At 39.1% G+C, this 22023-nt stretch overlaps 1 protein-coding gene across 1 annotated transcript in view; it reads left to right on the forward strand.

The window, feature by feature from the left end:
* Positions 1-8946: 8946 nt before the first annotated feature.
* Positions 8947-22023, forward strand: part of LOC118835785 (disks large homolog 2) — a 654221-nt gene continuing 641144 nt past the window's right edge. The window contains exon 1 of the mRNA XM_036743051.1: positions 8947-9102. Coding sequence (XP_036598946.1) covers positions 9071-9102 — 32 coding nt within the window. The 5' untranslated portion in view covers positions 8947-9070. The remainder of the gene's footprint in view (positions 9103-22023) is intronic.

Here is a 22023-nt window from a genome sequence, read left to right on the forward strand (position 1 = left end):
ACTCCTTCTAATGACCCTAATAATGAGAACATTCTTATGATTTATATGTATCCCCTTCCCATGTAGGAATATAAATAGTTTAATCTTATTAAGTCCCTCATGATTTCCCTTTCCTGTCTACATTTTTATGTTTCTCTTGAATCTTGGAAGTAAAATTTTCTATTCAGCTCTGGTCTTTTCATCAGGAATGCTTGAAAGTCCTCAATTTCATTGAATGTTTATTTTTTTCCCTGAAGGATGATATTTAATTTTCCTGAGTATGAGATTCTTGGTTGTAATCCTAGCTCCTTTGCCCTCTGAAGTATCATCCAAGCTCTCTAATCCTTTAATGTAGAAGCTGCTAAATCTTGTGTTATCCTGGCTGCAGTTCCATAATTGAATTGTTTCTTTCTGGCTGTTTGCAACATTTTCTTCTTAACCTGGGAGCTATGGAATTTGACTATAATATTCCTGGGAGTTTTAATATTGGGATCTTTTTTAGGAGGTGATTGGTGGATTCTTTGGATTTTTATTTTACCTTCTGGTTCTAGAATATCAGGCAATTCTCCTTGATAATTTCTTGAAAGATGATGTCTAGTCTCTTTTCTTGATCATATCTTTCAGGAAGCCCAATATATTTTTTTTAAATTGTCTCTCCTGGATCTATTTTCTGGGTCTGTCATTTTTCCAATGAGTTATTTCACATTGACTTCTGTTTTTTCATTCTTTTAGTTTTGTTTTTATTGCTCCTTGATATCTTGTAGAATCATTAGCATCTACTTGCTTAACATTAATTTTTAAGAAATTATTTTCTTCAGTTATCTTTTGTACCTCTTTTTCCATTTGGCTGATTCCACTTTTTAATGATTTCTTTTTTCAGTGAATTTTTGTCTCTCTTTTTCCATTTGGCCAATTCTGCTTTTTAAGAAGTTCTTCTCTTCAGTAATTTTGTATATCTTTTTCCATTTACCCAGTTCTGCTTTTCAAGGCATTCTTCTGCTCGTTGGAGTTTTGGACCTCTTTTACCATTTGGCCTATTCTGTTTTTGAGGTGTCATTTTTTTCAGGTTTTTTTATGCCTCCTCTGTTGATCATTTTTTTCATGATTTTCTTATATCACTCTCACTTCTCTTCCCAATTTTTCCTCTATTTCTCTTGCTTGATTTTTGAAATCCTTTTTGAGCTCTTCCACAGCCTGGGACCAATTCATATGTGTCTTGGAGGCTTTGGATGTAGGAGCTCTGACTTGGTTGTCTTCTTCTGAGTGTGTGTTTTGATCTTCCTTGTCACCATAGTAACTTTCCATAGTCAGAATTTCTTGTTTGCTCATTTTCCCAGCCTATTATTTGACTTTTAACTCTATGTTAAAGTAGGGCTTTGCTTTCAGGGCGGCGGGTGCACTGTCCCAAGCTTCAAGAGTTTTGTGCAGCTATTTTCAGAGGCAGTTCTAGGGACCTGTAACTTTCAGTTCTTCCAAGGTGGTAAGAAAAGGTGTGTTTACTACTCTCTTGGCCTGAGTTCTCCGGTCTGTGAGTGACTATAAGTACTCTGTTGTGCCCTGGAATAGTGAGTAGGGTTCCCTCTCCACTGTTTCTGCAAGCTCTGGTGTGCTACTGCTTCTTGCCCTGGAACTGCCAGCCATGAGTATAACTCAGATCCCAGTGTGGGCAAAGTAACAGAGTCTCATCTCAGTGTTAGCAAAGAGACCCCTTTAATCTCCTTCTGACCAGTTGTTTGACCCTTTACCATCTGTAGGCTGAGAGCTCCCGAAACAGGCCCTGCTGCTTATTGAGTCACTCCCAAGGCCTGCTCCTGGTTTGCTGGGGCCAGGTCTGTGCTGGTGTGGCTGGTATTCCACGTTCACTCTGGTGCAATAGATGCTTCCTGCTGACTCTCTAAGTTGTCTTGGGCTAGAAAATTGTTTCACCCTGTGGATTCTGCTGCTCCATAAATTGTTTTGGAGCATTATTTAAAGGTGTTCAGAGAGGTTAGAGGAAGAGCTCAGGTGAGTTCTCACCTATTCTACCCCATCTTGGCTCTGAAGCTCCCCACCACACACATACACACTTAGTTATTCTAAACAGTACAATGATCCAAGATAATTCCAAAGGATTCATGATGAAAAATGCTATCCACATATAGCAAAAGAACTGGTAGAGTCAATGCAGATTGAGGCATACTATTTTCACTTTTTGTGTACTTTTTTCTCTTTTTTCTGTTTCTTTCACAAAATGACTAATAGGAAAATATTTTACATGATTACATGTATATAATCCATATCACATTGCTTACTGCCTTGGGAAGGGTAGAGATGAGGAAGAGAGAAAATTTGGAACTTATTTTTTTAATGAATGTTAAAATTTGTTTTTACATGTAATTGGAAAAAACTTTAAAAAAAAACTATTTTTAAAAAAAGAAAGAAATATGTCCTGTCCCATGGCCTGGTTTAGCCTGACCTAGTATGGTGAGGTTGAAAAGCTCTAAGCCTGCAGTGAGGAAATCAGGAACTGAATCTGTAATACTTACCAACAGTGTGTTCCAGAACAAACTATTTAACTTGTTATAGATTTGCCTCTAAAATGGAGATGTGTTCATAAGACAAGTGCTTTGTTAACCTTAAAGCACAATATGTTGTATTTACACATATGCATATGTGTGTGCATATGTACATATATATGTATACATATACATATATGTTTTTCCCCGATAGAACATAAATTTCTTGAGCCTCAAGTTTCTCTCCTCTCCATTCCATCCTCCATTCTTCCATTAAAATGATTTTTCTAAAGCATAGGTCTGATCATTACACACACACACACACACACACCCATTCAATAAACTCCAGTGATTTCCTGTTGCCTCCAGAAACAAATACCAAATGCTCTGTTTAACCTTCAAAGCCCTTCAAACCTTACCTCCTTCTACCTTTCTAGTCTTCTTACACCTTATTCCTCAACACATACTCTTCTATCCAGTGATGCCTCCCAGCTGTTCCATGAACAAGACACTCCACATCTCAGTTCTGGGCATTTTCTCTGGCTGTTCAGCATGCCTGGAATGTTCTTCTTCTTCAGCTCCAATTACTGACCTCCCTGGCTTCCTTCAAGTCCCAACTAAAATCTACCTTCTACAGGAAGCTTTCACCACCCCCTTTTAATTCCAGTGCCTTCCCTTTGCTAATTATCTCCTATTTATCCTGTGTATAGCTTGCTTTGTGTATATTTCTTTGTATGTTTCCTCCTCCATTAGATTGTAAGATCCTTAAGAACAGAGACTGTCTTTTGCTTCTCTTTCTATTCCTAGTGTTTAGCACAGTGCCTAGGCACATAATAGGTGCTTAATAAATGTTTGTTGATTGATTGATTGTAAAGATTATTTAGTTTTTGCCTTTCTATCTTCAGTGCCTAGCAGAGTGCTGAGCACATAGCTTATGCTAAGTAAGTGCTTGTTGAATGTTACATAGGGTATCCCAAAAGTTTTGTGCCATTTTAAGCTTTCAAAAGAAGCTTAATAGCTTAAAAAAGCACTAAGACTTTTGGATTATTCTGTTTAAGTGTGAGCTATTCTCTACATAGGAAACTTTCATTTTACCTGAGAAGAACTATCCACTTTGGACTTTAATATTGGTTGATTATCCCTGTGTTTGAAGAAGAGAAATTTAGCAAGATTTTTTTTTATCTTCTTTTCTCCCAGAGATATCCAGTGTTCCCACGATCTAGAAAATAGAGTTTGGGTTTGATATGTGTTCTCTTTAGCTTATGGCTCTGGGGAATGAGGGGGAGAGGGGGGCAAGAATAAATAAAATAAAATCAATTGAGAAGGAAAGAAAAGCTGTGTGCCAAGCAAAAAATAAGGCTGTGATATCAGGTGCTACATCTCTGGATTAATAAGAGTAGAGACAGTGAGTAATTGATTGGAGTCAAGTCATAAATCCTGAATGTTATACAACTCAGCAGTCACTGCTGCCAAAGGTACTGGAGGCACCAGCTGAAGCCTGAGTTACTGCAGCCATCTCCAAATGGGAAATTTACTAAATCTGCAGAGTATGAAATAATGGTGTTTCCTTAAAATGCCTCCAAAGGGAGACGGAGATGAAAGTCTGATGATTTTCAGCAGCATGTATTTGTCTTTTTGGTCGGGGTGGGGAATGGAAGGAAACAGAGACTGAGACAGAGGAAGAAGAGAGGGAGAGAGAGAGAGTGAGGGAAGATTGAGAGGGAAAAGGAAGGTAGGGAGGAGAGAGAGGCAGGGCACAAAGGGAAAGGTTGGGTGCAAGAGGGGAGCGAATCAAAATCAGAGGAATACTTTTCACCTCCCTGAATTATTCTAGTGCCCCATGTAAGACAAGAAGAGTTTTTGGCTTCAAGTCTGAATTAACTTACATAAAGGAAACAGTATGGTGGAGTGAAAAGAGGACAAGCACCTCAGGTGTGAGGGCTTGCTGAGCCTTTTTCAGCGCTGCTCATCCACCTTTGGTGTCTACCTAGCATGAGTCTCACCTGTGGCTCAAGAAGCTGTAGCATGCCAAGCAGCCACACCTTGGTAAAACTGCCTCAGCAGAAAGGCTGAACTAGATCAGGGGCAACTAACAGGCTTCAAAGCATTGATGAGTTAGAAGGGTGTCTACCCCAAGCGTGCCAAGACTTCCCCCAGTGGGATGGGCAAATGAGAACAATTTGTCCCAGTGGCTGTGAAGGTGGCTGAAGCAGGGACTGTGGAGTGCTAAGAGCTCAGTCAGGCATTGAAGATGCCAAGGTCATCCACTGCAATGCCAGTCGTTGTGACTTTTGTCCTGCCACTGGACTTTAATGACTTTAGAAGAGAGAGTGAGGCTGATGACTTTGTGCAACTATGCCTCACCTAAATCCAGTTCACATGAAAGTCAAAACATCATCCTGCGATGTCATTGGTCCTCTTTGAAAATGGACAAACAAACAAACAACAACAGTAGATACTTGTGGCATGAATGAAAGAATGGATACCTTAATTCTTATTTTCCTCATCCTACTTCTCCTGAATAGGGGGCATGGAGAGGGATGAGAGCTCTCATTTGGAGCCATGCCTCTATATCACACATCATAAATCTGGTAGATTTTTAAAATTGCTTTTAATTAGCTCTACTTCTTCTTTCCTGACCTCCCTCCTTTTCCTCTCTTCCTCCTTCCTTTCTTCCTTCTACATTTCATCTTTCCTCTCTCTCCTTCCCACTTTCCTTTCCCCTTCTCTCCCCATTCTGTTTCTATCTCTCTTTCTCTTTGTCTGTTTGTCTGTCTGTCTCTTCTCTGATGGGGGCTGCATCATTGAAATCCTTTCACATCATTTGCCTGTGAGCACCACAGGTATACTCTGGTTAGAAAACTTGGTCACATTGTTCTCCAGGACTGTCATTGCCAGCGCTGGGTGAAGAAAACTAATTCAAGCCTTACAGGCAGAGAGAACTGGCTTCCTGAAATGCTTTATGAATAAAAGTCTTTAAGACCTTCACCAAAAGTCAGGAAGCAAATTCCATTGGGCAGGTATTGCCTTTTAGATCCCCTTCTATCCATCTGAATCACCTCCAGTGGTACGAGAAAGGTTTGCAAAAAGTGGCTGTGTGGCTGTTTTTCTTCCAGCCAATGCTGACTGCTTTGTTTGGCAGCTGTTACTTGTAAATTGTTGCCTGTGTAAGGATGGAAGCCCACTGAGATTAACTGGTAAGAGTGTCCAGGCCTTGAGTGAGAAGATCTGCTTTTCTTGATCAAGACTGAGTTTCCCTATCCCATCTTACTGTCTTTGAATTTCGCCTGCACATATGGTTCCTGTCAGTAGTGAATCAGCCTCCAAAATGGAAAAGTGACAATTAAAGCCCATCTCAGGCTTCCTCATTGTACCTCTCCTTTAGCTGTACTAATGATCAGAAGCTGATGTCTTGGAAAGAACCTAACTTGAAGTCAAAAGGCCTGTGATTGAGACAGATTTTTGTTTACTGAAGAAAATAAAACTTATTTTAAAAAATACTGTATAAGTTATGGGAATTGCCAGTGTGCATTAGTAGAGGAAGTTTCAGCACTAGAAATTCCTTACACCAAGAAAATCATAAGTCTGGCCAATAAAGATATTAATGTAATGTTAATAACAAGAGTGGTAACAGCAACTTGTCCAAAGACTTTTTCTGAACACCATAAACATAAAAATAATAATTAAAATAATGATAGATAGATGATGGATACATAGACAGATGGTAAAGAGTTTATTAAGAACTTACTATTTGCAGGCACTGTATTAAGCAAATAATAGTAAATTAAATCAACAAGCATTTATTAACTAACTGCCAATTAGATTGAGTTAGAGTTTTCAGTTTCCCTCCAGCTGTCTTTCCCTACCTCTCTCCTTCTTAGTGCCTAGCAGAGTGCTTTATGCAATTTAAGGTACTCAGTACATGTGTGTTCAAAGGAATCTCTACATCGCTATCTCAGTATCTGTTTTCTTCAGCTTCCCCATCTCCCAGCTCCCCATGCAGGTGCCCTGATTGGTTCTGCCTTCTTTGAATAATAACTAATATTTAGACATTTCTCCCTCCTTCCTCTTCTCATTCAGATCTGCCTGGACTGTATCCCAGATTTGCTTTGTATCTCCAGCATTTGTAGAATGCCTGGCATACAGTAGATGCTTAATAAATGTTTATTAACTTACTGACTAATTGGAGCATTCTACACCCTACAAATCATGTTCTTCCTATATTTTAAGCTGGTGTTGTCTAAAAAGGACATTTTGGACCAATCTGAAGTTTTGTAATGAACAGAGCTATAGGAATTGGAAGACCTGGGTTCTGGTCCTCATTCAACCTCCCATTCAATGAGTAACTTTGCTTCAACCGCTTCCTCTCACTGGATCTCAGCCTTCTCACTCATAAAATGAAGTGGTCGGCTTGGAATTCAGAAGTTTTTAACCTTTTTTGTGTCATGTACCCCTTCGGTAGTCTGATGAAGACTATGAATTCTTTCTCAGTAATGTTTTAAATGCATTAAACAAAATACGCAGGATTCCAAAGAAAATCAAGTATATTGAAAAACAATTATCAATTTTTTGAAAGGTCTTGTGCCCCAGGTTAAGAACCTCTGGCGAATAATCTTTAAGAATGGTCCCAGCTCTGAAATGTGATGATTTGGAAAAATGCCTCAGTAGATCCCTGCTCTCATCAAGCACATTCCCTTTTCCATATATCTACAGAGGCCATCTTACATGTCTTGAACATACTCCAACTTTGTGTCTCCCTGTTGAAATATTATTTTTAAAGGTACAGCTCAAGCAATGCCTCCTCTATAAAGCTTGCCCTATTTCTCTGACAAGTATAATCTCTCCCTCCTAACATTTTCCTAGAGCTATTTGGATCTTTTCTTGGTTCCTATCACATCTTCTTGTGTGTGCATGCATGCATGCATGTGTGTGTGTGTATGTGTATGCATACACACACACGGCACTACATCTGCCTACTTTGTTCTAAGTTTCTTGAAGGCAAGGGTTGTGTAATTTTTTTATTTTTGGATCCTAGGCACTTAAAACAATGTAGAATAATACACACTTTAAAATATTTGTTGAATTTTGTTACTGTATACCTTCCTCTTTCATTTTGGGATGGATGAAATATAAATAGGATGAGGAGAATCATATAATCTTCAAGTGAGAAGAGACCTCAGAGTCAATCCAGTCCAACCTGGACAAAAGTGTCCCTATAACATAACACAAAAAATCTGGATTGATTTCTGTCTCTTGCTATTTGCTACCTGTGTGAATTTGGGTGAGTCACCTAATCTTTGGGGGGAGAGGGAGGCTCAGGTTCCTCCTCTGTAAAGTGAAGATATTGAACTGAATGACCTCTGAAGTCCCTTTGATCTCTACAGATGTAATTCTCTAACTTTTTGCATCCTCCACAAGTTATCTTCTAGATTCTGCTTGAAAATCTCCAGGGAGAGCAAACCCACTGTCTCCCAAGGCAATCCATCCCACCTCTGGACAGTTATCATTGTTAGGAAATTGTTTCTTTTTATCCAGACAAATCTCTGCCTCTCTGTAGCTTCTACCTCTGGCTCATAATTTGGCCCTCTGGGGGCAAGCAGACAAATCTAATCCTACTCCCACATGTCCTTCTTGTTAAGTCATTTTTCAGTTGTGTCCAACTCTCTGTAACTCCATTTGGGGTTTTCTTGGCAGAGATACTGGAGTGGTTTGTCATTTCCTTCTCCAGCTCACTTTGCAGATGAGGAATTGAGGTAACAGGGTTAAGTGACTTGCCCATGGTCACACAGCCAGTAAGTGTCCAAGACTAGATTTGAACTCAGAAAGATGAGTCTTCCTGACTCCACTGAGCCAACCTAGCTGACCCCTGGCAGTCTTTCAGATGGTTGGATAATGCTATCATGTCTCCTTCCACATAGCTCTCCTCTCTAGTTTAACAGGCCCGTTTCCTTTACCTAGAGATCTTTCTATTTTATATTTTCTAGTCCCCCACATCGTGTAATGACAACTGTACATTTGTGGGCAAGTGAAATGTCATAGTGATTCCCAATGTCATCTAAAGTGCATGTACCAGAGGAACTTGTTTTCTGAAACAAATACTGAAAAGATCAAGGAATCTTTTGCTATTTTCTTTTTTGTATTTTGTCCAGGCCTATGGTTTTATAAATAGAAGGAATTCCTGGTATAGAAACCACCAGTCCCCACCAAAGCAGAGCAACAACCAATCTTTGATTTATATTGTTAGAGAGTCACCCAAGTAACTGGAAAGTGACTTACTCATGGTTGTACAGCTAATATGTGTCAGAGGGAGAACTCAGACCCAGATCCTCCTGACCCCAAGGCTTACTCTACCTTCACCTGGCCACACTAATATTTTTTCTTTGGCTTTAAAGGAAGACTGGGTGTTGATGATGGCCACGGTATCTTGTTAAACTGTTCCTACAAACTTGTTTTTTTCTTCTTTTATCACTAGGCCTCCTGAACCAGTTTACAGCACTGTGAACAAACTATGTGAGAAACCTTCTTCTCCTCGGCACTATTCCCCAGTCGAGTGTGACAAAAGCTTCCTCCTCACGTCTCCCTACCCCCACTACCACATGGGCCTCCTCCCGGATACAGAGATCACCAGGTACAGTCTGTGCTCTTTTACTCTCTCTCCTCTTGTGTGAATCAGCTTCACAAGAACGAGTCTCATGTGTAACCCTCTCCTTCTGTTCTATGGCATATATGGAAACGTTCCTTTTATTTGGTATTTGGTAGGTCCAGAATAAAAATAAAACTAAATGAGGGAAAAAAGAATGGTTATAATACCCCTCGATTCACTGTTGTTGTTTTTTCACATGATGGTCAGCCCTGAAGTCTTTATAGAGGTCTGATTATGGGCTGCTACCTCTGTGTTTAGGGAAATTAAAAGCAGTTCCCTTTTTTGTTTTGATTATCTGGTCACACAGGAGCTTTTCAGAGTATAATTGTAGCATTACAAGTGCCATTCAATTTAACAAATATTTCTTAATATTATATCCCTTCCAGGAGCTTATTTTCTACTCCCCCAAAATTGTAAGGTATTTTTTTATTTTGTTTTGCTTTGTTCCTTTTAAAGACACTGGAGCTTAGAGACTTCTAGGGAAATTGACAGATACTAGAGCATGTGATCTGTCTTCTTTTCTCCACCAGAAATGCAAGAAATGCTCTTAATTTTAAAACCATCAGATACTCGCTCCCCCAAATATGTTAAAGGCCAACTCTCTCTTCAACTCAATGTCTTTCCAGCAATGGACAATAGGATGTTTGAGGGTCATATCCACAATAGATATATAGACAATTTTGCTTGAGAAAGATGAGAGCAATTTAGTAAGGACTAGGAAGCATGTAAACTCTCAGGGAGATTTCTAGCTCATGTATAATCACAGAAACCCTTAAAATGACTTCTATAAATTGTGTGAGAGGCAGCCTGGTGTTGTACTAGATTAGATGTCCATCGATTGGGGAATGGCTAGACAAATTGTGGTACATGAATGTAATGGCATATTACTGCCCTGTAAGAAACAGTGCTTACCTGCTACTGAAAAATAGCAAGCTATTCAAGGAAATGGGTTGTAGCTTATCTACATTTCTTGTCTCCTCCAGTGCCCAGGGAAGAGTTTTGCCTTTAGTTGGTGCCAAATAAATGTTTTATTGAATAAATGAATATATGAATAAATGTAAATAATTTTATATAAAATGCAAACAATGCGATATAATATTGAGGCAACTGGGTGAAGAAGTGGATAGAGTGCTGGGCCTGGAGTCAGGAAGACCTGAGTACAAATTCAGCCTCAGATATTAGCTGTGTGACCTTTGGCAGGTCACTTGACCCTGTTTACTTCAGTTGCCTCATCTGTAAAATAAGCTGGAGAAGCAAATGGCAAAGCACTCCAGTATCTTTGCCAAGAAAACCCCAAATGGGGTCACACAGAGTAGGACACAACTGAACAACAACAACAATATGTAATATTATGATATTGTGATTCAACCAGAATATCACTCTGGCAGTCACATGTTATTAGTTTTCCTAAAGAAGATAAAGAGCTTTAAGTTCATATAACAGGAGTTATTTTTGTTACCTTCTAATGCAAATAAGTTTATTACCCCTTCCTTTCTGTAGTATCCAAATAATAATATAATAATCCTAATAGTCTAGTGTGGATAAGTAGGTCTTCCTGAGTTATTCCAGTGTCTGGAGCTGTTACATTACAATGGGTCTTTGTACCAGTAGAGTTGAAAGTATACTGTTAATAACCCTCTTCATATTTGACTACTGTTTTCCTCAACCTATCACGTCAATTTCTCTAGCTCATATTCTCAAGACAGTCAGTTAGGAAGCATTCACTAAGCACTTACTCTATGCCAAGCCCTCTACTAAGCAGGAGAAATATAAATACAAAGAGAAAGAAAGTCCCTGACTTCAGGGAGCTTATATTCTAATGGGGGAAGACAAAACATGAGAAGAAAGCTAGGGGAGAGAAAAGTACCAAGCGTAGTAGAGGAAGTCTAGAATGCAGCCTGGAGAGGAATGAGATATGACTGACTTGGATGGTCTCCCTAAATGCACGCTCTAGGAGGAGCCAAGTAATAAGAGGGAGAGGCCGCAGGGGTGCAGGGCACTTCTACTATGTAAATTCCATGACTGGAGTGAGGATTCACAATTAAAAGCTGGGGCATAATAGAGGAATTCTAGAGTGCAGCCTGGAGAGGAATAAGGGCAGGCTATACTTAGCCAGGTTATTAGGGGAGGGAGGGAGAAAAGGTGGGATAAAGGGGGGGACAGGGAGAGAGAGAGAGAGAGAAGAAGGATAAAGGGAGGGAGGGAGGGAGAGAGAAAAGGAAGGCGGGAGAGAGAGAGAGAGGAAGAGAGAAAGAGAGAAAGAAAAGGAGAGGGGTGGTGGTGGAGGGAGGGAGGGAGGTATGGAATGAATAGGAAGATGTGGGGCAAGGTACCTCCCTTCAGATAATGAGAACTAGGAATGATTCATCAAGGTCACTTTGCTTCAGCCTAAGTCATGGGAGCCCAACTCTAATATTCCTTCTCAGAAAGGTATTTGCCTAGTTAGGTTATCAGTATGAAAACATGGAAATATAATTCAGAATGGTGTGAGGGCAAGGAGAATGTGGACGTCACAGTGATTCAGAGTGAAAATGAATCTATCTTTTAGGTCTCCTTGGAACCTCATTTCTCTCTTTGGCTATTCTCTGAGGGTACTCATATAAGTCAATTGCTTATCTCCCCGAGGGGCAAGACTAGCAAATTCTATAATACATAATGCATTTTTGGAAATGCACGCAGAAACAATTTTTTGGATGTGTAATCATCTGGGATGTTTCCACCATATTAACAATGCTTAGTGCTTAATAGCATTGCAAAGTGCTTTATCCATATTAATTAAAGCCACCTTTATTTCTAAGAAGTCATAGACAATATTTCTCAGTAGAATAAAGCAAATCATTCTGAAGTTGGGATGGCAAACCTGCCATTTGCCAACAGGAGGAAGAAGCAGAAAATCAAAATACATTGTTTGCAGTTACTCATTTATATCAGTTATGCTGTTATGGTAGACTCAATACCAGGGAGCATTGACTTGGTTAATCAATAACTTGGAATATCCTCTCCTACATCTCCCATCATATCCTACCCTTCCCTCTCAGCCTAGGTCAGATGCCACCTCCTCCTTGAACCCTTCTCTAATTCCTACCCACTACCCTTTCAAAAACTGAATGAGCTCTTCCTGATCCAAAACTCTAACACTTCATATTTCTCTATACTCAGCATATTCCAGTTTGTATTAGAGGCATTTATTTATATGTCTTAGACTCATAGTTCAGTTGTAATCTCTTTAAGGACAGGAACCATTTCTAATTTATATCTTTGTGTCTATACTTAGTCCAGTTTGTACTGAATAGTTCACAGATGACACTTAACAGATGCTTATTGCATGAATAAATAAGTGGATCGTTATAGTCACTGGTATACAGAGTATTTAGAATGTGATTTTTTTGACAACAGAAAAAAGTAACCCTCCAGCTTTCCTGCTAAAGCATCGAGAGCACATGGATTTGGGGGAAAATAGGACAAACACTAAAATGTGCTCTACCTACTTTGTCCAACAGAGCTTGAGGAATGCCCTTAACTTGAAGATTCTATGGATGTATTTTGTCACCCAAATGGTATGGAGGCCATTTCTCTCTTTACCATGGGGTCTTTTCAGCCACAGACGATACAGTGTTTGGTGGCGAGATCCCCAATAACAGTCAATTTTGTCTGAGAGAGGAAGATAGAAATTTAATGCACATTAGGAAGCTTATGGACTATGCAGAGATTTTTAGTTAGGTGCATTCCTTTGTTGTTGTTCAGTCATTTAATTCATGTCCAACTCTTCATGACCCTGTTTGGGGTTTTCTGGGCAAAGATACTGGAGCAGTTTGCCATTTCCTGCTCCAGCTCATTTTACAGATGAGGATTTAAGGCAAACAGGATTAAGTGACGTGTCCAGGGTCACAGAGCTGGTAAGTGTCCGAGGTCATATTTGAACTCAGTTCTTCCTAACTCCAAGCCCAACACTCCATCCACTGTGCCACCTAGCTGCCCAATCCTACAGATTCTCAAAATGGCTTCTGTAAATAGTGAATAAATTGCGTGAGAGGTTGTTGTGTTTGTCTTTTGTTTTCGAAGAGGAACATGACATCAGGGAAATGATGACGTGACTTGCAGTTGACTTGGATTTGAGTGAGGGAGGGCTGTGCAAGGTCACCAGCCTCACTTTCTCCTCCAGAGCCATCTGGGTCCAGGGACCAGACATTCATCAGAATGACTGGAGATGACCCGGATGTAATGGGAGACCCTGGCTCTTTTAGGCTAAGGCCTTTTCATGTACACAGTTAGAGTGAGGTAACTCCCATTCAGAAAAAGAAAGAAAGAAGGAGAGAAGAAAGGAAGGAAGGAAGGAAAGAAAGAAAGAGAGAGAGAGAGAGAAAGAAAGAAAGAAAGACAGAGAGAGAAAGAAAGAAAGAAAGACAGAGGGAGAGAGAGAGAGAGAGAGAAAGAAAGAAAGAGAAAGAAAGAAAGAAAGAAAGGAAGGAGGGAGGGAAGGATGGAGGGAGGAAGGAAGAGAAGGAAGGAAGGAAGGAAGGAAGGAAGAAAGAAAGAAAGAAAGAAAGAAAGAAAGAAAGAAAGAAAGAAAGAAAGAAAGAAAGAAAGAAAGAAAAAGAAAGAAAGAAAGGGAAGGAAAGAAGGAGAAAGAGAGAAAGAAAGAAAGAGAAGGAAGGAGAGAGAGAGAGAGAGAGGGAGGGAGAGAGGGAGGGAGAGAGAAAGAGAGAGAGAGAGAGATCTAGCCAGTAAACCCCAAGTTAAGTGGGCAGCTTCTGGCCATCAAAATTTACCTTCCTTTGGAGAAGAGAAGGAGAAGGAGAAGGGGAGGACTAGGTGAGTTACCCAACTAGCTGGGTGAGAGGCAGTCCACTGGAATAATAAAGGGAACCAGTCTCAGAGACATTAAGAGGTAGCAAGTTCAAGTTCTAACACAGACTAACTACGTGACCCTAGGCAAGTCAATTGAACTCTCAAAGCTCTGGGCAACTTTCTAAGGCTCCAATTGATGGACAGTGGCAGATTTATACTAGTAGAGGAAGTTTCTTCCTGGGGAATCCCCTACACAAATGAAATCACGGGCCTGGACCAAATTCTTAACAGTAACCCTAAAGAGACAAAATATCCCCAACATATAAGAGGTCAAAGGATATAAGCAAACCGTTTCCCAAAGAATTGCAAACTATAAATGACAGTTTGGAAACATGTGGAAACAGACCACTAATACAAAAAGAAATAAAAATAACTGAGTTTTTAATCTCCCCAATCCTTGTACACTGGCAAAGATGGAAAAAAATAAAGCAAACCAGAAACAGTCAGTGTTGGAGGGGCTATGGAAAGACAGGCACAGTAATATACTGCTGGCAGAGCTGTTTATTGCTCTAAATATTTTGGTTATCATTTCAGAATTACACTGGAAAAGTGATTAAGTTGTTCATACCTTTTAATCTAGTGATCTCACTACTCTACATGTATCCCAAGGGCAGAAACAAAGTTCTTGCATAAATATTAGCATTAATTCTTTGTGGTAGCAAACAACTGGAAACAAAGTGGATTCCATTGATTGGGAAATAGCTGGGAAAATGGTAATATAGGAATATTATTGTGTGATAATAAATAATAAAATGAGATATTCAGAAAAATGGGAAGATTTACATGCACAGATACAGTGAAAGAAACAAACCAAAAGAGCAGTGAACACAATGATTACAAGAATATAGATGAAAAGACAACTTAAAGATAGTTAAACTCCGATCATTTTTAATGAAGTGGAATTCTGGTCTTTGAGTTAATTGGAGGGTACCGGAAGGGTAATGTCTACTCCTTAAGACTTGCCAGCTTATCCATTAGTAAGGCAAAAGTTACCTCGCTCTAAGTGAGTACATGAAAAGGCCTTAGCCTAAAAAGCCAGGGTCTCTCATTGCATCCTGGGTCATCTCCAGTCACCCAGATGAATATCTGGTCACTAGATCCAGATGGCTCTGGAGGAGAAAGTGAGGCTGGTGACTTTGCACAGCCCTACCTCATTCAAATCAAAGTCAACTGAAACTCGTTTTAGGAATGTATCACATATTTGTTTTCTGAAGAGGAACAGCCTTTTCTTCAGAAATGTTAAATATTAATAATTATTTCAAGAATTCATGATTTACTCTATTTGGGCATCCTCTCCCCTAGTATAGATCACAGATATGCCTTAGTAAATTGTCTTCATAACTTCTGCAGCCACTTCCAGAAAAGTCATGGCCTAGTAGCCAACACTTTGATTGATACAGCTCTTCAAACATAAATAGGCTGATCCTGAGATGACAGACCTATAGGACATCTTTGGGTTTGTATATGAAGAGTTTCTAGCTTACTAGGATGGAGACAGCTAGGTGGCTCAGTGGATAGAGCTCTGGATGTAGAGTCAGGAAGCCCTGACTAGCTGTGTGACCCTGGGAAACTCACTTAACTTCTTTTTGCCTTAATCTGCTGGAGAAGGAAATGGCAAACCACTCTAGTATCTTTGCCAAGGAAATCCCATGGACAATATTGGTACGCTATGGTGAATGGGTCATGAAGGGTCAGATATGACTGAACAACAACAGGAATGGCCAGAGATCGTGTTCCTCTGGAATAGCTGTTTAAAATCCAAGATCCGTTCCACGTCATAAGGAAGCATCAAAGTGTAACTATAACGGGATAACAATAATGGTAATATTAGCAGCAACAAAAAAAGAATAATAGCTTTCCGGGGATTCTACCTGCCAAGACAAACCCAGGAACTATACGAACGCAACTGTAACACAGATCTAAACAATTAGAAAAATATTAATTGCTCATACCTCTTGTCTGTAATACAGTAAGACAGGCCACTGATTCAGGGACAAGATTCAAGAGGTATGATTTCCATGTGCATATATAATCTCTTTGTATAGCTGTGCTATAGTTTCCTTCCCTCTAGAAACAAACGTGTATGGATCATCTGTCTAAAAGGAATTTTATGCAATATTATTCATCATTTATTTTATAAGTACTATTGACCATTTTTATGGCAAGTATCAGCTGGGCCAGTTGTTGAAAATGGATGTAAGCTGACAAAGTTCTGGTAGTCATTAAATGAATTTCTACTCCTCAGGCTACCTAAGTAACTGTTTTCTTCCGTTTATGTGTTAATTGCCTTTGATTATGAAGAATCAGAAACTTTCAAATTACTATACAATGATCCCTTTGAGTCACCTGCCATTTAGATTCCCTTATCATGAACACCTAGGAGCTCAGAAGAATCAGAATCTCAGATGAGCTACAGGGCAATGGAAAGATATCATGGATGCGAATGGTGCACAGGGAATTAACAACAATAACTTACCCCTAACCAGTGGCATGAAAGACGTCATGGAGGACATGGATGACCAGAAAAAGGCTGGTCATGTAGCAATTAAGAAATAACAGATGGACAGCCTTTTGCTACCCTGCTATTCATAACATATTTTAAAGTATCTAAAGGGAGGCCTCTCTGACATTGGGTAGATGATTTATGGAGTACTTAGAGAATAGTATGGACAAATAGTTGAACAGGATGAGAAGGTGTGAGATGAGCTATGATCTATACTCAAGATGGACTTGCAGATGAGACCAAGGATCTATTGAAATGTCTAAGAAAGTATGAGAGTTGGTGTGTGGTGCTGTGGAGAGAGCGTTGGACTGGTAGTCAGGAAGATCTGAGTTCAAATTCTGCTTCAACCACTTATTAGCTGTGCAACCCTGGGTATGTCACTTAACCTCTATCAGCCTCATTTTTACAGCTGTAAAATGGGGATAACAACATCTCTAAGGATTGTTGTGAGATAATATTTATAAAATGCTTTGCAAATCATATGTATACATGTTCATTGATTTCATTTTGCTCACTTATTCAAGTGAAGAAGGGTCAGAAGAGCTCAGCACTCCTAAAATACATTGCTTTTCCCACTTAATCTGTCCCTCCTCCAAATTTCTCCATTTTTTTTAATGGAATCACCATCCTCTCACACACTCAGGTTTATGATCTCAGTGTTTTCTTTTACTTTACCTGATAGCCTATGTGTATTGTCTCCCCTAACTAGAAGATGAGTTCTTTGAAAATAAGGACTAACACACTTAGCATAATACTTGGCACATAATAGGTACATAATAAATGTATGTTGATTCATTGATCTAGTTTGATTGTAAATGTATAGTGTTTAAGGCCAGGATTGCTTAGACTGGGGTCCATGAACTTGGTGGGTTTTTTAATGTAATAAGAATATAACATAATAATATAATAATTTTAATATAATAAATATCATTTTATTTTATAAATTTCAAAGCATTATTCTGAGAAGGGGTCCATAGGCTTCACTAGGCAACCAAAGGAGCCAATGACACACAAAACAAAAAAAGAATGTCTAAAATATCCCTGAGAAATGATAATCTTACTTCTGTTGAAACATGTCCAGTGACAAAGAAGAGCCCTTCCCAAGGTAGCCCATTCACCTTATTATTAGGAAGTCTTTTTCTTTAACAAAACCAAAATCTGCAATTTTGCAGCATCTATTCATTGTTACTATTTATAGATCCCAAGCAGGACAGCTCTAATTCCCCTTCAGGGGTAGTTTCATATAATGGAAATAGCACAAATAGAGTCAAAAGGACCTAAGTGTAAGATTTGGCTCCAACACTTAATGTTGCACCTTGAACGGCTCATTTAATATGTCAACCTCAGTTTCCCACTTTGTGAAGTGGGGGCCATATTTGTAACTGTACCTTACAGAGCTATTGTACAAAGGATACTTTGCAAACTTCAAGGTGTCAAAAATCTGAGATGTTATCATTTCACATGATAGCCCTTCGAGTACTTAAAGACTGCAATCATTCCTGCCCAGTCCTCTCAGACTCAGTTCCTTCATAGAATTCTCATATGGCATGTTCTCCTATAACCTCATCATCCTGGCTGCCCTACCTTGAACATGGTCTGCACAAATGTCATATAGTTTTCAAAGATTTTTGAGGGGCAAGATGCCTTTACAGGTTGATTGCTATCTTTAATGGTATTTTCCTGCTAATAAATAGGAGATAAAGATTTTCTGGATTCAAACTATAAAGTAAATTGCTGGCAAACCTGGATTTGGAAGCCATAGCCACTGATTTTCTGTTCTATTGCCAATAAAAGCTGCTTCCATCAGCAGCCTTGAGACCTAAATTCCCTTGAGTCACTCATTTTGAAGGGAGCCAGAAAAGGCTGAGTAAGGATAGTTTTGTTATAGAAAAACTAATCAATCAATGTATTCTGGAATTTGGTTTTAAATGAAAGTGTAGAATCTTAAAGTTGGTTGGGACCTAAAAGAACATTGAATCCAACTCTTTATCTGATGCATGGTTACCTTCTAAAACATCTCTGACTCACAAAGCTACTCACCATTACCTAACAGCATAAAAATGGGTCCAAGAAGTCCAACCACAAAACCTTATTTTGCCTCTCTGACAACAGAACTAAAAGCACCGTGGAAGTGTTTGTCTCCAAAATAGAGGGGATGGATATGGAAAAGTACGGGAGTATTTCTACATTTTTTTCAAACGTTAGGAATGTTCCCCATGTATCTTTTACTCTCCTTTTAGAACTTATTAAACAATAATCCATAAATGTATCTGAAATCTCCAAGTACCTTACATTTTCAGCCCATATAAGTACATCATGTTTTCAGGCTATATTCATCTTCTCTTATTGGTAAACTGGGGTTAGTGGTAATCTATTTCAAAAAATCTACATATAATGGACCCTGTGAATCCCTGGGAAGAGGCAGGAGCTGGACAGATTAAAAAGAACAATCTCCGTGTTGTCAACAATGACTAGCTAGTTGTCTGTCCTAGTTTTAGTTGAAAATGAAACTAAGTGTATTTTAAAACATCAACCTTTTAAGAGTATGGCACATGTCTTGGCATAATAAATTCCATGATTTTATTTACAGATTTTAAATATTAAATCATTTTACTTAAATATTTAGAAATTACATAATAAATTTCAAAATTCAGAGGTGGTGAAGGAGAGTGTACAAAATCTGTGATTATCAGTGTAGTGGAATGGAATCTCCCTCTACCAATGAAGATTGGCACCTTGTCTGTAATTTGTTTTAGAAAGTTGAAAGGGCACCAACGGGTTAAGTGATTTTCATAAAATGACATAGCTAGTATGGATTAGAGGCAGGACTTAATCTTAGGTCTTTCTGATTTCTGCAGTCCCCTATCTACTACATAATGCTCTCTCTCTCTCTCTGTTTTCTTCATTTCTCTTCTTCTTCTTCTTCTTCTTCTTCTTCTTCTTCTTCTTCTTCTTCTTCTTCTTCTTCTTCTTCTTCTTCTTCTTCTTCTTCTTCTGCTACTGCTGCTGCTGCTGATGCTCCTCCTCTTCCTTCTTCTCCTCCTCCTCATCCTCCTCCTTTTTTCCTCCTCCATCATCATCATCATCATCATCATCATATCTCTCTCTCTCTTTCTCTCTCTCTCTCTCTCTCCTCTCCTCCTCTCTCTCTGTCTCTCTGTCTCTCTCTCTGTCTCTCTCTCTCTCTCTCTCTCTGTCTCTCATATATCTGTTTACTGACCTCTCTTAAGAGTTATAGAGTCACATATGAACTTGGAAAGTGTCCAAACAACCCTTTGTTCATTTTATGCACCACTTTGGCAGTCCAGTGAAACTTACAGGCCCCTTCTCAAATTAATGTTTTTGAATACAGAAAATATATACAGTTACAAAAGAAGCCAATTATATTGAAATGTAATAATCAAGATTTTTTTTGAAGTCCACAGATCCCGGGTTTTTAACCTGGCTAGTCCTGAGTTAGTCCAATCTTCTCTTTTGCAAATGAAGAAATAAAAACCCAGATAAGCTCTGAGATTTTATGATTCCATAGTATGTTTACCATCTTACAAAAGTGGACATGTCTCTGTACTCTGCTGTCTTACCCACATTACCTTACTTACCCTATTAAGCTCTGACTTCTCAAAGGAGACTTGATTCTTCATTCAACACAGTTCATCTATTAAATAGTGACATTTAAAAAGAGCTTAACAGATCATTGACCTTCTGCTGTGTTCTTAAAAGGCTGATGTCATTTTAAAGAACATTTAGTTTCACTTTTAATTAAAACTGTGAAAGACAACTAACTGGTTCATATGAGAGATTCTGCCTTAATCTGTTTAGCCTCAGCCTCTTCCAAGGTATCCATATGGCCCATTCTATGCAACTTTTTGAAGTAGGTTATCACTAGCCCCTGTTTACTAAGAAGGGAAACTTCAGGAAGAAGATTAATTAGTACCCCCAATGCCCCAGAGAAAATCTTTGCCATGTTCAATTTTATTAAATCTTTTCTGTGCACTTTAATTCAACTAGCCATGTGTTCCATACCCTTTTGGCTTCTAAGTCACTGTTTTCCCATATCATGGTGAATTCCATATAATGCAAAATTGTTAAATGAAGGTAGCAATTGAATGAAGGACCTGGGTTCAGATTCCAAGTCTGATACTGAGAGACAACAGGCCACAATAGATGTGATGCTTGACTCATCAGGAAGATCAGGGTTCAAATTCTACTTCAGACAAAAGCTTTGTGAATCCAGTCAAGTCATTTACACTCTCTTCGTCTCATTTCCTGTGTGCAAAATGAAGGGGATGGTCTATATGTCCTCCTAGGCCACTTCCAGGTCTAAATCTATGATCCTATAAGCTATGATCCTATCTTTGGGACGTATTTTCCTCATCTATAAAATGAGGGAGTTGGTCTCTATGGTCTCTAAGATCCCTTTCATCTCTGGAGAGAGAGGACCTGGGTTCAAATCCCACCTTGTCACTCAAGCTCCCCATGTACCACTTCACTCATCTGTAAAAAAGAGCTGTAAATCTCTGATTCTGTGAGCTTATACCTAAGAGTGGTCTTTGTTTTGTTTCATTATCCTGGGTCTGGGATGAGAGGCCAGTTCAATTCAGAGCATACTTAATAGGCATCGACTATGGGCAAAGTGTCCTCCCAGGTTCCCTTGGATACCAGTTCAAAAATACAAATAATATTTGTCCTCAGGGAGTGCACATTCTACCACTTTTTTCAAAGGTTCAGCTAACGTTCCATTGTTCAGTCTTTCCTCCAGTAACTACATATTCAAAACAGTCTGTGAAAGACAGCTATTCAGGGTGTTATAGAGAATGCTAAGAAAAATAGGCTATGCTTCCTTCCCTCTAGGAGCTTATTTTAACAACAGGATATCATGTACCCTATGGCTGTGACTTAGGGTCTTTTGTCATAATGCATAAGAGAAATGTAAGCCGAGGGTTATAAGTGTTATAGGGAGGGAGAAATCATTCAAAGCTTTGGAACATACGATTTTTGACTGGTCTTCAAGGGTTAATAGAATGTTACCAGAAGGACATGAAATGGAAGCAGGCTATTAGGTAGAAGAAATGGCATAATCAAAGGTATAGAGGTGGTATGTATAAATCAGATTTGAGGAGGGAGAAGGTGGTGTATAATCCAGTTTAGTCAGAGCATAGATTGGGAGATTTGGTTGGAAATGTCAGGTCATGACATACCATGAGAAGTATTCTAGTATAATGAGAATATTGAAATTGTCTTAATCTATGAAAAAACATTAGTTTCCTACTGAGAAAGAAATGTTTTGGTATATTTTTTTGAAGGGGAGAGAGAAAGAAGGTAGAAAATGGAGTTCAAATTTAGTAGTTTTATTTTGTTTTTGTTTTGTTTTGGGGGGAGGGTGCTTCTGAACCATTGTCTTAGAAATCATTGCCCTGAGTTTACCTCCTTTGGAGATGAAGTCCTGCTACATGAGTGTAGACAGACAGACATCTTAAAGAAAGGACACAGATTGTGTGTGTGTGTGTGTGTGTGTGGCCTCTGTATGAATAAATAAACTCTGCCAGGATAGGCTA

The sequence above is a fragment of the Trichosurus vulpecula genome, chromosome 2 (genome assembly GCF_011100635.1).
Source record: "Trichosurus vulpecula isolate mTriVul1 chromosome 2, mTriVul1.pri, whole genome shotgun sequence".
Taxonomy (NCBI): domain Eukaryota; kingdom Metazoa; phylum Chordata; class Mammalia; order Diprotodontia; family Phalangeridae; genus Trichosurus; species Trichosurus vulpecula.